Source organism: Plectropomus leopardus, chromosome 13, assembly GCF_026936395.1.
Source record: "Plectropomus leopardus strain MGB_pleo_1.0 chromosome 13, ASM2693639v1, whole genome shotgun sequence".
Taxonomy (NCBI): Eukaryota; Metazoa; Chordata; class Actinopteri; order Perciformes; family Serranidae; genus Plectropomus; species Plectropomus leopardus.
In genome coordinates, this window is record NC_142188.1 from 14,657,699 (window position 1) to 14,671,961 (window position 14,263).

General features: G+C 39.1%; 1 protein-coding gene and 1 long non-coding RNA gene across 3 annotated transcripts in view; one reads left to right on the plus strand and one right to left on the minus strand.

Moving 5' to 3' along the window:
• Window positions 1-14,263, minus strand: part of LOC148187680 (uncharacterized) — a 163,370-nt gene that overhangs the window by 120,660 nt on the left and 28,447 nt on the right. The window lies entirely within an intron of this gene.
• LOC121954489 (cGMP-dependent protein kinase 1) overlaps window positions 1-14,263 on the plus strand; it is a 118,822-nt gene that overhangs the window by 69,637 nt on the left and 34,922 nt on the right. For both annotated transcript variants that reach the window (XM_088086805.1, XM_042502005.2), the window contains exons 4-5: window positions 2,818-2,923; window positions 8,629-8,692. In XM_088086805.1, the coding sequence (XP_087942931.1) occupies window positions 2,818-2,923; window positions 8,629-8,692 (170 nt within the window). The remainder of the gene's footprint in view (window positions 1-2,817; window positions 2,924-8,628; window positions 8,693-14,263) is intronic.

Genomic DNA, 14,263 nt, shown 5'->3' on the forward strand with positions numbered 1-14,263 from the left:
AAGGATCAAAACAACAGCTGATGTGCTATGTGTGTAAGTAAGTTTGCATTACATTTATTAACTGTAATAGAATCAGTCAGATATACACTATTAGGGAATGCCCATTTAACTACAGGCTGAGGCCTATGACACCTTGATTGCTAATCAGCTGCGGGGGGTGCCTCTCTGTAACTACGCCTGCACTGTGACTCCACTGCTGAGGACACCAAATGAAATATAATTTTACCCATGATCAATAAATACCACACTGTTATTAACAAAACTGAATTTTATCTTTAACTCTGTGAAGAAGTGTCACACTGGGAGGATGAGATGGAATGAAAAGCTTTTGCAACAGACACACACACTCAGACAAAACACCAAGTAGACTGACTCTTATCTGATGAATTTTCTTCTAATATTAATATATGTCCCTGCGGCCACAGAGCTCCTCTGGGATCTCCGGATTTGTTTTGGGGTCAGACTGGAGATTTTCTCTATCTCCCTTTTATTAGTCCTCACAGTCTACTGCATAACTGCACAATTGAGGTTGAAATGAGAGCATTTCTTGCTAAAGATAATGATACTGGGAGAAACCCCAAAGCCATTTTGAAATAATTATCTATGAGCTGTTATTAGCAAAGTACTGAATTCTGAAAGTCACCATACGGTGTGGCTCAGCAAGATGAAATATGGGGTTTTGACATGTTTTGTTACAAAGTTTCTGTCTCAACAACCCAATTTCTTCTAGAAAATGGGGATGAATGTGGAAATATAATGACATTCAGGTGTGGGTTAGAGGTCCATTGCTCTGATGAAATCCCACATAGTCTGGCTTCAACACAGCCGGCTCTCCTCAGCTGAGATCTGTCGAGGTGAAACATATTCTGATCAAAAGTGACTACAGAGGACCTCAGAGAAAGAGCTGTTGAAGCTCAAAACACTGAAAATGGCAAGAAAAGGAATTTCAAAAGACTCAGGCCTCCATCAATCACCAGCCAGGCAGAAAAATGAGGAAAAAAATGGAAGAGATTGAGCACCGTTTCTGATCTTTGAAGAACTGGGTTTTCTGAAAGGATTGCTGTGAGTGAACTGTACATTATTCAAGGAGGTGTCAAAGAGATGAAGCGTTACAGCGATGCATTCTAGGAGCCTCTTGCACTGACTAAATTCAATTAGAGATGTTCCGACACCATTTTTCCTTTCCCGATACCTATGCCTGAACTTGTGTTTTGGCTGATACAGAAGAGTGATCCCAAACCGTAACATTAAAAAAATTCAACAGCTGTATACTGTTAACGCTGTACATGTAGATAGAGCAGCAGAATACCTGGAAAGTGGAATTAATTGTGCAAGATCAAAAAGGTTGCTTTCTCTTCCTCTGTAGCAGCTGCTCTTCTGCAGGAGCTGCTTGATCGACAGATCAATTATCCACCCTGCGACTAAAAACCCTCCAACTGCTGCTGAGGAAAAGAGGCAAAGAACGTGCCAGCTCTACTTGTGCTGCATTCATGAACCTGCAAAAACATCCACAGAATATGTCCCCCTGTCATCACCACACATAGATTTTAATTCTGTAGGAAACACTGTATCATAGTTTGACATTTTGCTAATGGCTAACGTCATACTATACTAGAAATCAATTCTTCTTGGCCATAGTTGCAAGTGGCTGCACAGCAAAACTTGTAACTTGTGCAACTGTTTTAGAGCAGCAAAAATAATAGATTTCTCAGAAAACTCCAAAATATCAGGGTGAGAAACTACTTCAGAGTTTATCAATAAATTACATGTTATCGAATTGGTAGATAGACTTGTGTAGCTGCTGATACCTGATACAGAATTTTAGGCAGTACTGAAGGCATTTTTGTTACTGGTATTAGAATAAATTAAATTTTATCAATCCACAATAAGGAAAACACTAAATATGAGTTTGTAGATGGAAATTTACTACAGAGGAATTGACTGCTTTCCAAAGTACAGCTGCTGGTGTTGTGTCTTTATCTGGACGCTCCACGGAACAATGATCTGACAATGCTATATTTAAAAAAACAAACAAAACAAAAAACTCTTTAACTTCAATCTACTCCATGTGTAGAGAGAATTATAGTTCGGAGTTGATGCCTCGGGGAAAGCGTAGATTGTAATCACTGCTTGAACAACTAAGTCCAAATTGTTTCAGGAAATTGGACGGAAGAATATCAAGGGTAGCTGTTTGTGATTTGAAACTTAACAACTTTAGTCACACACTTTGATAATTGTCCTTAATGCAGAGAGCAATCAGTGACTCAAGGGCTTCAACTATTAAAAAAAAAAACACAAAAAAAAAAACTTGAGCATAGTTGAGTCAGACTCCTGACCTTAAACCAATTAAAATGCTGCAGCGTGACTTCAAACAAACCATCCATGCAAGGTGTTCCAAAAACACCAATTATCTCCAACTGCTGAATAAAGACTAATTGCCCAGGATACCTCCTGTTTGCTTTGCAGGCCTGATCGGCAGCTGCATTGGAACCCAGTTACTGCAAACAAAAAATAAACTAAACACAAAGGTCCACAGATTTCACAACCCTATTCTCTGTGTACTGTGTTAGTTTAAAATCACCCACACATGCTACATGCCAAGACACAACTATGATTCTTCTCACATCTCAACTTCAATATCAAATGCTTTAAAGTGCATAGGATATTCACTATAGGCTATCTATACTGTGCATGCATAAAGCATAATGCTGTTGCAGGTCATGTATAATGCGCACATTGTGTTGTTTTATTAATCTGCTTGCCTGAGGATATAAACTGTCTTTCATGACATTGCTTATGTGCATTCTTCCTTTCCAGCTCTAACAAATGTGAAGCTGTGGGCCATCGACCGACAGTGTTTCCAGACGATCATGATGAGGACGGGTCTCATCAAGCACACAGAGTATATGGAGTTTCTGAAAAGGTGAGGAAGCTTGTAAATTGTCACACAATGACAGAGAAATGGCCCCGAATAGAGCTTTGATCTGAAATGCAATGAATGAATTAACCAAATGATTTCAGCAGAAATATGTGTGCGCTGTTTCTCAGAAGATTCCTTACTCCTCATTTTTTGAAATAAATTATACAACTCAAAATTAATAGCTGGTGCGTCACTAAAGGTGTCATTCATCCCGCTGGAAAAATACCTTTTACCTGTATAATCTTTATTTTATAGGCCTGTCTGGAACAGAGAGCCATGCGCCCTAACAACCGGAAGCCTATTATCACTTAAAAGGCCTGCATGGAGTATAGGATAAAAGCAAGACTCATCAAAAGCCAGAGGGAGATCAGTGTGCAGTGATCAAGATGCATGAGATGCAATTACAATGTAAATCTCTCTCGTCCCGTCTCTGTTCGACGCCCATGATTTCTGTCATCCACTTTGGTCTTCATCAAGTCAATTATGAAAATTATATCGGACTTTCTCTATATTTCATACGCCACTCCGTTTTCTCATGACTTTGTATCAGGGCTGATATCAGAGGCGACTCTATTGTCTTCTCACTTCCTCTCATATACGCACTGCACTGTATTTCTGTGTGTGTTAAAAGTTCTCAAATAAAAGCACACACTCTGCCTAGGATCATTTCGACTGAACTAAACCTCATGAATCACTGTGATCATGATCAGACTCTGACACTATTTGACAGAGTTGTTTCAAGCCAGGCAGGAAACCAGCTTCCCTCCTCCTCATACCTTAACTGCAAAATAGGTCGTATATCAATACCTTCCAAAACGACCTATTTGACTGTTCCAGAAATGACTCCTATGCAGGTTTCTTGATAGGTAATTTTTAAAGAGACAGTTCACCACAAAATTTGAAATACATATTTTTTCCTCTTACTGCTTGTGTTATTTATCAATCTAAATTGTTTTGGTGTGAATTGCCGAGTGTTGAAAAAATTGGACATAGAGATTTCTGACTGCTCTCGAATATAATGGATCTAGATGACACTTGGCTCGTGGAGCCCAAAGTGCCGAGAAGAATACATTTGAAAAACTAAAGAGCAATTTCTCTTTCCAGAAATCAATTCTCAAGATAATCCATTGATTTTTTTTTTTTTTTTGGGGGGGGGGGGGGTTTATAGAGGAACTATGTTCTTTCTACCAAACTAAAATCGTCAACAGCATCACTGCGTAGAAGGAAACGTGGAAAGCTTGGGCGGTTTCATGGTATACCAGAGTATTTAGAAATCCAAAAGGTATGTTTTTCAATACCACCATAAAAAAAGCACTCCACTTTATTCTAAACTCATATGTGGTGCACAGCACGCACCACCAGAGCTCAGTCTCTGGTCTCTACTGGTAGAACAGGCAGCTGAGTTTAAAGACATTGCAACACCTAGTGGTGGAGGGATAGTGGTAGAATGTAAATAACCAGCGGCCAGCAATGGCAGAGAGGGACCATGAGGAATAACAGCATGTTTTTTACATCTAACTTGGTAAATTAAGAATTTATTTCAACCAAACTGGAGCTGCTAATTGCTGGAACAATGGAATTACTAACTAGCAAGACTAGCAAGAGTAAGAAAAGATGGTTTGGGTGTTTTATTTTGCTTCTGTCGTTTGAATGAAGCGTGTTTTATGAAAAGTTTACGAGGCAATTAGGACTCGTCAGGCTTCCGTGACCAAGAGTAAGTTGAATTAAATATGTGTACAGTTGTATTTCTCTTTTAAATCTCTCTTTTTCAGTAAGTAGTGCATCATTTTATATTATCTATGTTGTGCAACTGCTTTTAGGGGTGGGGTGTTCGGTGTGAACTGTCCCTTTCAGGTTAAGATATAGTTCTGTTTGGGAAATTAAACAATGCAGTTAATAATGGGAAAGATCACAGACATGGTTAACAAATACCAATGTTTACAGTTTTTAGTAGAAAATCTCTGATGTCAAAGATGCCTTTTTACATCCAGCCACTTCCCTTAGACCTTATGACTGGGGTATACTCAATCAGATTTAGTTAGTTTTGGCAGCAGTATAAGAATATTATACTACTGTTGCCCCTAATTCAGAAACTAGGCTGACATTATTATTCACAGTAATGCAAGATATTGCCACTTAGAAAGACATAAACACAAGTTGTGTTAAGCATTTGACCGACAAAAGCTGTAGTTTTTCTGGTGAGGACAGTCTCCCTGGATAGTTTAACAGTCTGTGACATTTGCAGGTCAGTCACAATAAAGCCTCTTCAGCCTTTGCTTTATCTGCACTACCCTTTCACACGAAGGAAGACTTCAAAGTACCAAAAATATATTTCCAACAAGAAAAAAAAAACACTATTTATCTAACTTTTATGTCTTGAAACTGAAGCAGCTATTTTAGTGATGGCTTTGACTAAAAAAAGACACCCACTATCTCTTTACTGAGTGCACGTACTGCATGGCAGCTCTTACCTCTCAGCAGCTCTTATGTAACAGTCCAACAGATAAGGAAATATTTAACAGATATACATACGTATTGCTTGGTTTGGGCTCACTATGTGTTTGGTTTATAAAAGGGTATCTGGGGGGGATCAAAGATTTATAGCAGCATTTCTTAATTCACAATACGCAGATAATTACATTTCTGCTTTGTTTCTGAGAAGTAGATCTAATAAAAGAGCTGTAGTTAGAGCACAAGAGCAAACACATGCTGGTCCCTGAATCCCAAACCCACTGTTAAACTGCTCTGAAATTATATATTTGCTCTAACAAGGTGGGGAGGAGGAAAACAGATGAAAAACTAACAGAAATCCCATATGGTACAACATGCAGGAAGTGAGTGTGTTTGTGAAGACCTTTTTTCATTACCTCTTGTACGTTAAATCACTCAAATACATTGCTTCAGCAAGAGTGACTGCAGGAGTACTGTCTAATGAACTGACAAGCATCACCTAGGTTCACAAAATGTAACACATTCTTATTCCCAACTTGTCAAATATAGTACTTTAATCTGAGGCCCAATGCTTCAAACTACAAAGCTCTAGGTGCCCCTCTAGTGCCAGTTTTGGACGTGTCAGAGCAAGTGTCAGTAATTTGTGTCATACGTCTATGGCCTGGCACCTTTTCTCCTAAATTTTACCAGACCTCAATGATGGTGGCTTGTCTCGAGTTTCCCTTGCTAGGCTAGTTATGTACTACAAATCCAAAAGTCCCAGTGGAAAATAGAGAATTTAACAGTGTAAAATGTGTGTAAAAAGGATTTGTTTTGCCAACTCTAGAAAGTTAAATTACCAATTAATCATGAATAGCCCACTGTCGAGCAGCCACATGGTTGTAAAACATATTAACAAATACATATTTAGATAAATAATGCTGATAATAATAATGTTGACTTATTTAGACTTTATGGGCTGTGTTACGTTAACTATAAGGCTCAAATATGTTTTGCAGCCCCAGACAGGTTTTTAAAATAATTTTTGGTCAAAAATGGCTCTTTTAATTGTAAAGGTTGCTGACCCCTATGCCATACTTTCTTTTTCACGGTCAGTATGTCCATTAATTTTCCAGAATTCCAGCCATACAGAACAACTACCTGACATATGTATAAATACCCATATAAGAGCTTACTGAAATGTTAATATAAGACTTAAAATAAAATAACTTGAAAAAAGATGAGCTAAACAATCAAGAAGTCAATTGACAAGAGTGACTAGAGGTTTTGTGGTAGAGGAAAAGAACTCGGTGTGCCGGGTGTCACCGTAATTAACCAAGCCCACTATCCTCCATCTGGCTCACCGTTGTGGACTAAAGCATCTCTCATCTGTTCTACCAGGAGACCGGCAGTGTGTTGAATATCTTCCTGAAAACATGATCCCTGATGTTCTTACATAACTACTCTGAGCATGCTAAGAGAAGACCGCAACCGCCGTATATCTGGTGTATGCTCTGAAGAGGCAGGGACGCTATTAAAGATTTTATTCATTTATTTGACATAATTCCCACTGGACACTTTGGATGTTGACATTTTTAAGCAACTCTATGTGATGAGGCCTGGGTGCTGTCACCCAATAGCCACCACATTCTGCACTGATGACGTTTCTTTCTTGTTTCTTGTTGGGGACACAATAGGACGCATTAGTGTTTACACTAATAAAAATATGTGGTCAAATGCATCCCAGACCACCTCAACAAGTTGAGTGATTGTATCACAATTCAACTAGGTGTATTTAGCACTGTCCTCATGTGATCAGATCATCTAAGGTGCACGTTAAAACCAGCTGTAAACAGACTCTGAGTTTCACACAAACACTGGTCTCTTGGCGAAATTCCTGTGTTTGTTTGACCTAGCGACCATCTTTCTCTTCCCCCTTTTCACAGACCTCCTCACTCTTTATACTATGCCACAGATGAGTTTGCACTGGATGATACTAAAGCTAAAGGGTGCCTTGTGCTTCACAATAACACACCCATGGCCACTGACCAAGCTACCATGTTTGACACCCAGGGAATGAGAATCTGTTGCAAAATGCATATTGTTGTGAATTGTTAAACATTTGCAGGCTATTTTGGTCTACCCACTGGCCCCTTCCAACTCAGATAAAAGTCTAGCTATAAGGCGTGGAATAAAAGCAGACAACTATCTGCCCAACTATTTGTGAAAAGGTACAGGAAATGAGCAAAGGGAAGCATTAATCAAACCCCTTCATCAAAGAAGTGCTCTTTTTTTTAAGTTTTCTAGGTGCAAGATCACCACAGAATTTGCTTAAGATCGTCTTTACTCACAGTGGCACAGTGCCACGAGTGTAATGATGTTTCAAATTATCAAAAACAACACATCAGTGTGAGCGCACTTCCCCATTAGCTTTGTATAATTAATTTCCTGTCACACAATTAAGACATTGGTTTGGAAATTTACCACAACTGAGTCTTTTTGTTTGTGTCAACGGCTTTGCAGATCGAGGGATTGAAAGTCCATATGTTTCATGTAGAGAAGGGTCATCCGTTCACTGCCTAGCTGACTAACTAGTGCCTCTGTCGGAAAAGCAACAACATGAGGATCAACACAGTGGCATCGGCCGCGGCTGGGGCAGTGGGGGGGGGGGGCAAGACAAGATGGCTCAGATTACTGTAATAAAGCATGAAAAATGAGGGGGGAGAGGGAGATGGAGAAAGACAGAGAAACAGAGTGTGTGTGAGAGAGAGAGAGAGAGAGAGATGAAATGGTGAGATAAGTCCTTTGTACACCAGCAGGGGTTATTTTCTCTCCTCCTTGATAAACATTGGGGCAGTTTTATTTAGTAGGCTTGATTACAGGCAGATAGTGTTCATTGAGGCTGCCAGGAAGTGAACCGAACAAACATTAGAGCACCATGCTGGTGTATTCAACCTCACGATCTGTTGCCCTGCTGTGTAACTAGACATGCTTCCCAGTTTATGATGAAATATTTAAATGCACATGTTGTAATACAATATATACATGCCAGCTCCCATAGAATAATATTGATTTTCAAGTTTCCTGTTGCCTACATGCTGTTCTCTTTAGATCAAAGGTCTGCTTTGATTCTGGTCAGCTCTTTCAAAGCCGACACTGTGCCTCCATTTACACTGCCTTCTAATTCTTTTTTTATCCGACAATGACAAAAATTGTTAATATATGCAATATGAACCCATTCTTCGATCTAAAAGCCTCTTCTTTTCTTTCTCCCACAGCGTTCCCACATTCCACAGCCTGCAGGAAGATATTCTGAGCAAGCTTGCCGATGTCCTTGAGGAGGTAAGTGTCTTGTTCCAAAGCCTGTGACATCTGCAGCACAAAGCAGATGTCACAAGCCCACTCCACATGTCTTAATGGATTTCCATACATCCACTTCTTCTATGGCAGTGAGAGCAGGGCGCAAGGAGAGGAATGAAGACAAATTTAGTGTGCTCTGAGTGAATGCAGGTGGATTTTTTTTCCTAAAGTGCAAATAGTTGGAATTGAAGAGTAATTGTTGCTTTTTAGTATGTGCACTCTGGTGATGTTGATCTTAATGGTTCAGTGACTAAATGACAGTTAATTTCATAGACCTGTTCAGGGATTCAGTATACTGCTGCCTGAAGCTATTTCAGCTTCTTCCCTTCAGTCAAAAATGAAGGGTGTAATCCATATTGACTAATGCCAGAGTAGTAACTGAATTTCAGCACTATATAGTTTCAAAGTAAACAAAAAAATTATAATAAAAACCAAAAACATGACAGCATGCAGGGCTTCCCACGCATTAATTTAATTGTGGCAGCCTGTAACAGTTGAAAAATCTATTGCCATATACTGCTTTTATATTTTTCGAGCTGGACTGTCCATTTGGGGTGCTATTGAAAAACCTTTCCATTACTTTTCAAGGTTCCATGATAAAATGTGCATGACGATTTAACAATGTATAACATAAAGATAGTTCCATCTATAAAATGCAGTACAATTTAAAGGTAGTTGTGGGACAAAGCCTAAGAATGGAAACTTTCCTACATGTTAAATCACATTGTCACAACTTTATTTTTCTCTTATTCAAACATATCAGATTCAAACTCTATTCAATATAATTCCAGTTAGCTGGTTTACATGGAGGGAGAGACAAAACATTGGGAGACAATACAAAAATGTATGGTAATGAAAAACTAATGTTGTGATGCAACAGCATGTAAGAGCTACATCAAGTCAATCGTTAAAGAAGATATTTTGCCATGATGTTACATTATGTAGAAGGTAATCCACATAAGATTGCTCAACAGATCAACAGATCAGACCGCTCCACAAATCAAAGTCCCCAAACAGCTGCTGTTTACAGACCAACATAAACATTAGAATTTAGAGAGAAGACACAAAATGATAAAAAAGGGACACACACACAAATGCTGCTCCCTATCCTCTCTTTACCTTCCACCACACAGAAATACTGCAGGAAACACTGAGCACATATTGCAAAATGGACAGCAACAGCATAAATGGACCAAGACATTCAAAATCATTAGTTTGTCCTTTTAACTGTTTTCTTCACGCTGCTGATTGTGTATTTTGAGATGTGTCTCAATTTCTACCCATCTGCACACCACTTCATTTGATCTTTTTCCCAGCATAATTTAGTTATGCAAATCCATTCTCATTTACACTTTTCATGTGTGCTGCTAACATTTAGGCTTTCAATATGTTGAATTGCATTCCAATATGGCTTTTGGCTACATTTTGAGATTAGTCAGTGTCTTAATGTGCAATTATTTATGTAACACAGGCAAATTAGTTCCACATCCTTATGCTTTTTTAAGAACATTAAGTGTTCTTTAATGTTGAAAAAGGCAAATGACATTTGTTTTTATTAGAAATATATCTTCCATGTGAATGTAAATAATTGCCAAATAAGCAACTGCAAAAAAACTGCAATTAGTTCCTGAAGCACTAAAAAGCTAGAGAAAAAAACAGAAAGGCAGCTCAGTTTGTATGCCATAAGCTGATTTGACAGACCAGGCAACATGACCATCAATCACATTTAGAAACTGGACTGTGCTTGACTGCATCGCATTGTGTATGTGTGAAATATATGGCCAGTATCATCTTCTCATCATATCATCTTTGCATCACATCATCAAAGTGAAACTTTAAGAAATAACATTTGATTTATTCACACAATCAGTGGAGCTCTTAAGTGGAAAAAAAAAGATTGGGCAAAACTACTTTGGACAAATACAAAACCAAAAATTGCACAATTTTACATAATGTACTATTTCACATTTCCCTCACAGTTTAACAAGAGTGATAATTTGACTGGGCACAAAGATTTTTCTGTTTTCCTCATCTTGCTGATACAGTGTTCAATCACCCACTTGCATGTGCTGTATGCTCAACATGGCTATGTTTGGTAATCCTAATTTCACCACGTTGTCCTGCTGGTTTCATGTTTTTGTAATTCTCTCAGAAAAATGCACCTCAAAGCCTGTTCTTAAACAGGCACCATTCCCTCCAAATAACAAATACAGGAAGCCAAAACAGCTTCTTCTCTAAGAAGCTAGAAGATAGCCATTTCTGGAGAGCCACTCAACGTTAAATCTGATTATTGTTACAGGACATTTGGTTTATAACAATATCCTCGGCTGGTAGCCACTGAGGTGTTTAATCTCTCTCCTGTGACAGAGGGCAGACTTTCAAATATGTGCTGAAGAAGATAATCCACATTGTTCATGGTAACCACAGTTACTATCTTTTTTTAGAAAATATACTTCTGGCTACCATGAGCAAATGATGCTAACAGAACTTAAAAAACAGCCCATCAAATTGCAGCATGACAACAGGTAATCAAATTTGTGCAATTTGCTCTAATTTCCAAAGGCTATGGGCAGGTGCACTGTTGTTTTCCCACACTAAGGGCACTTGACATTACAGCTTGAGGCTATCCACTTGTTACAACAGCCTCTCGAGCCTTGCAATTAAAAAAAGCATTTTAAACTATTATTTACGGCCACTGATCTTAAACTGTAAAATAATGATTAACAAAAGCAACAACTGAGGATATACAGTATAATGCTATGCATCAATCCAGAATTACTGCTCACTAAAACAAACATTTTTCTGCAGGTGGGCCTCGGTGATATAAAAAGCTGTCATGTAACATGACTGCATGTTTGATCATTATCACACTGCTAAACTACCAATCCCATGGCAGAATGTTTGTAACTTGGATCATGGTACCATAATCTATTACTTATACGATGGTCAATGATAGATACAATATTTGCAGTACAGAAGAGCTGTGGAGGTCTATGGGGAAACGCAAATGGCCCTATCTAGAGCCAGTGTCTGGTTTGTCTGTTCTGGGCTACTGCAGAAACATGGCAGTGCAACATGGTGGACTCCTTGAAAGAGGACCCGCTCTTAACAGCTCAATTTAAGGCAGAGTCTGAAGTTAACTTGTTGAGTCCCCCAGCCAAGGCGGCAGGCAGATGAAAAAAATTTACCCGTCACGCATATTTTACTAGCCAAAGTTTCATTAAGATAATAATGTATTATGTTAAAGGCAAACTTAGCAAATTTATTAAAATATTTTGAACAACTCATCACCGCAGCCTAGACATGTGAACGGTTTCCCTCTGGTAAGCAGTGCCGCAGTGTATCAGTCTAGGGCTCTTATTTTGAAAGGTAAGAATGGAAGAAGTGGAGCTTATTCACCGCTGTTTGACAACGAAAGAGACAAAAAAAGAGTTTGCTGTCTTGGTTCAAACTACGTGACCCTCCATGTTATTATTTCATAGCCTTCACAAGTTTGGGCACAATGCTAGCTAGCAGCAGACTGCCAGCCAATGATAGTTTAGCAGATCAGCTGATGTCCTGAACGGTAAACAGTGCCGCAAAATGAGGAGTGCTCAAGACAGTCAGGTTTAGCTGCACTGGCACAGATTTGTCAGTGCATTTGTCTGGGACACAAAGAGCAGAGCAGCAGCAAAGCTGTGCACCCCAAAACACAGCAGTCACTCTCAGCATAGAGGCTCTAACATGACGACTTCTGTTCAAACACTCACCTGCTAGTGTGGTGGATATTCTTCCAAGGTTTTAACAAACAGAAACTCTACCCGAATTTGGCACTTGGCTTGTGATAATTTTCGACCCTTATTCTAAGGTAATGAAAACACAACAATTCTTAGTTTCTGGTTATTATAGACCAATGAATACTTTTTTTTACATATCATGTTCCATTTCTGCCTATATATCCCCCTAAAGCCAACACGCTGAACCTTTAAAAAGGTAAGCAGGGTAACAGTGTGAGTTCAGTTCATCAGGTTCAGTCAGATGGGTGTTGAAGGCCAGGAGAGCCAAGAAAAGGAAATCTATTAGCCTACACATAACCACCTCTATGGCGAAGGACAACTCTATCAAGGAAAGAAAGAGGTTGTGGAAACATTGGTAGAGGGAGGCTGCAGGCAACGCCACCCACATCAAAACAGTGAGCAGCTGAATTGGAAAGTGTCAAATGGGGGAAAACATGCCTTAAGGGAACTGTGGGTAATGCAAGCAAACATAAAGCAGTTTCACAGATTCAAGACTTCTGTTGGTATTTTAATCTGAAATATTTTGACAACAACAAGCCTGTAACAAACACCGCTAGTGACCCCACAGTCTTATCAGACAACCTTCACATCCCCGTGATCAAATTCTCTTTAAACAGAGTGCAAACTATTTTGCCAGCAATTAAATTAATGAGATAATCATTTAGGCGTTGTGCAGGGGCGACATGTGTAAGTGAGCTGAGGGAATGCACACAATGTTAACCCTGTGAAAATTAGATGTTTTGCATGGCATTCAAGATATGCCTATAAATCTCCACTGATTAATGTGTTTGCACTGTTGACTGAGGGAGATATTAGTGTTAGGAAGTTGATTGAATTTGTGTTTATTAGCTTCATAGACTGTTGATTGCTGCTGCCGCCCCCTAATCAACCAATCAGTGGAGCGTGGTATTTGACTTGGCCTGTCAAAGGTTTCTTCTATTTTTAGAGATAAGTAAACATTTTCCCCTGCATGTGCAGAGGTAGTGTTGCAGCCAAGACCACCTTAACCCAGAGCAAGGCATGACAAAGACCAGAGTATATCAAGACAACCGAGACAAAACTAAGACTTTTCAGCCCAGTTCCCACTGCACAAAAAACCCCCAAAACAAACACCCATTAAAATATGGCTTTTATATTTCATGGGAAAGGTAACAATTGACATTCACACCCGGTCAAACGACTCTGCAGTAGTCATGGGTATTTATTGGCTCTGTAGTTTTGGAATTACAATTCCCATGCACTAATTTCAGCCCCTTTACCTGTGAGATGCAATGCACACCACCACAAAACACCATCCACCTCCATCCAAGCAGTGCTCACATTAATTTCAAATGTAGCCTGCACTGACTTTGAGCCAGTCTACTGGCAATGAGAAAAAATTTAAGCGATTATCATTAATAGGTGTTCCCGCATTTAAAAAAACCTCACACTCACGCTAATTTTGGTGGCTTTCAGAGGTTGAGACCAAGGCAAGACCTAGACCAGACCCACACTGCATGACACACTTAGGATAAAATATGGAAAATGCATACCATATGCACTCTTTAAATTGTTCTGAAAGCTCCACATTCCCAAAAAAAAAACATCCACAGAAAACAAATTAAGGTGGTAAGAAATCAGTCAAGTTATTGGCTCATTTGTAGCAGTAAGTTTAACATCTAATCGCAGTAATAATGTAAGAAATAAATCAGACAATCAACAGGCAATGTAGAAATATTCCCATAGTCATGGTCTTGACCAGTCTTGAAATAAAGACTGAGACAAGACCAAGTAAAAA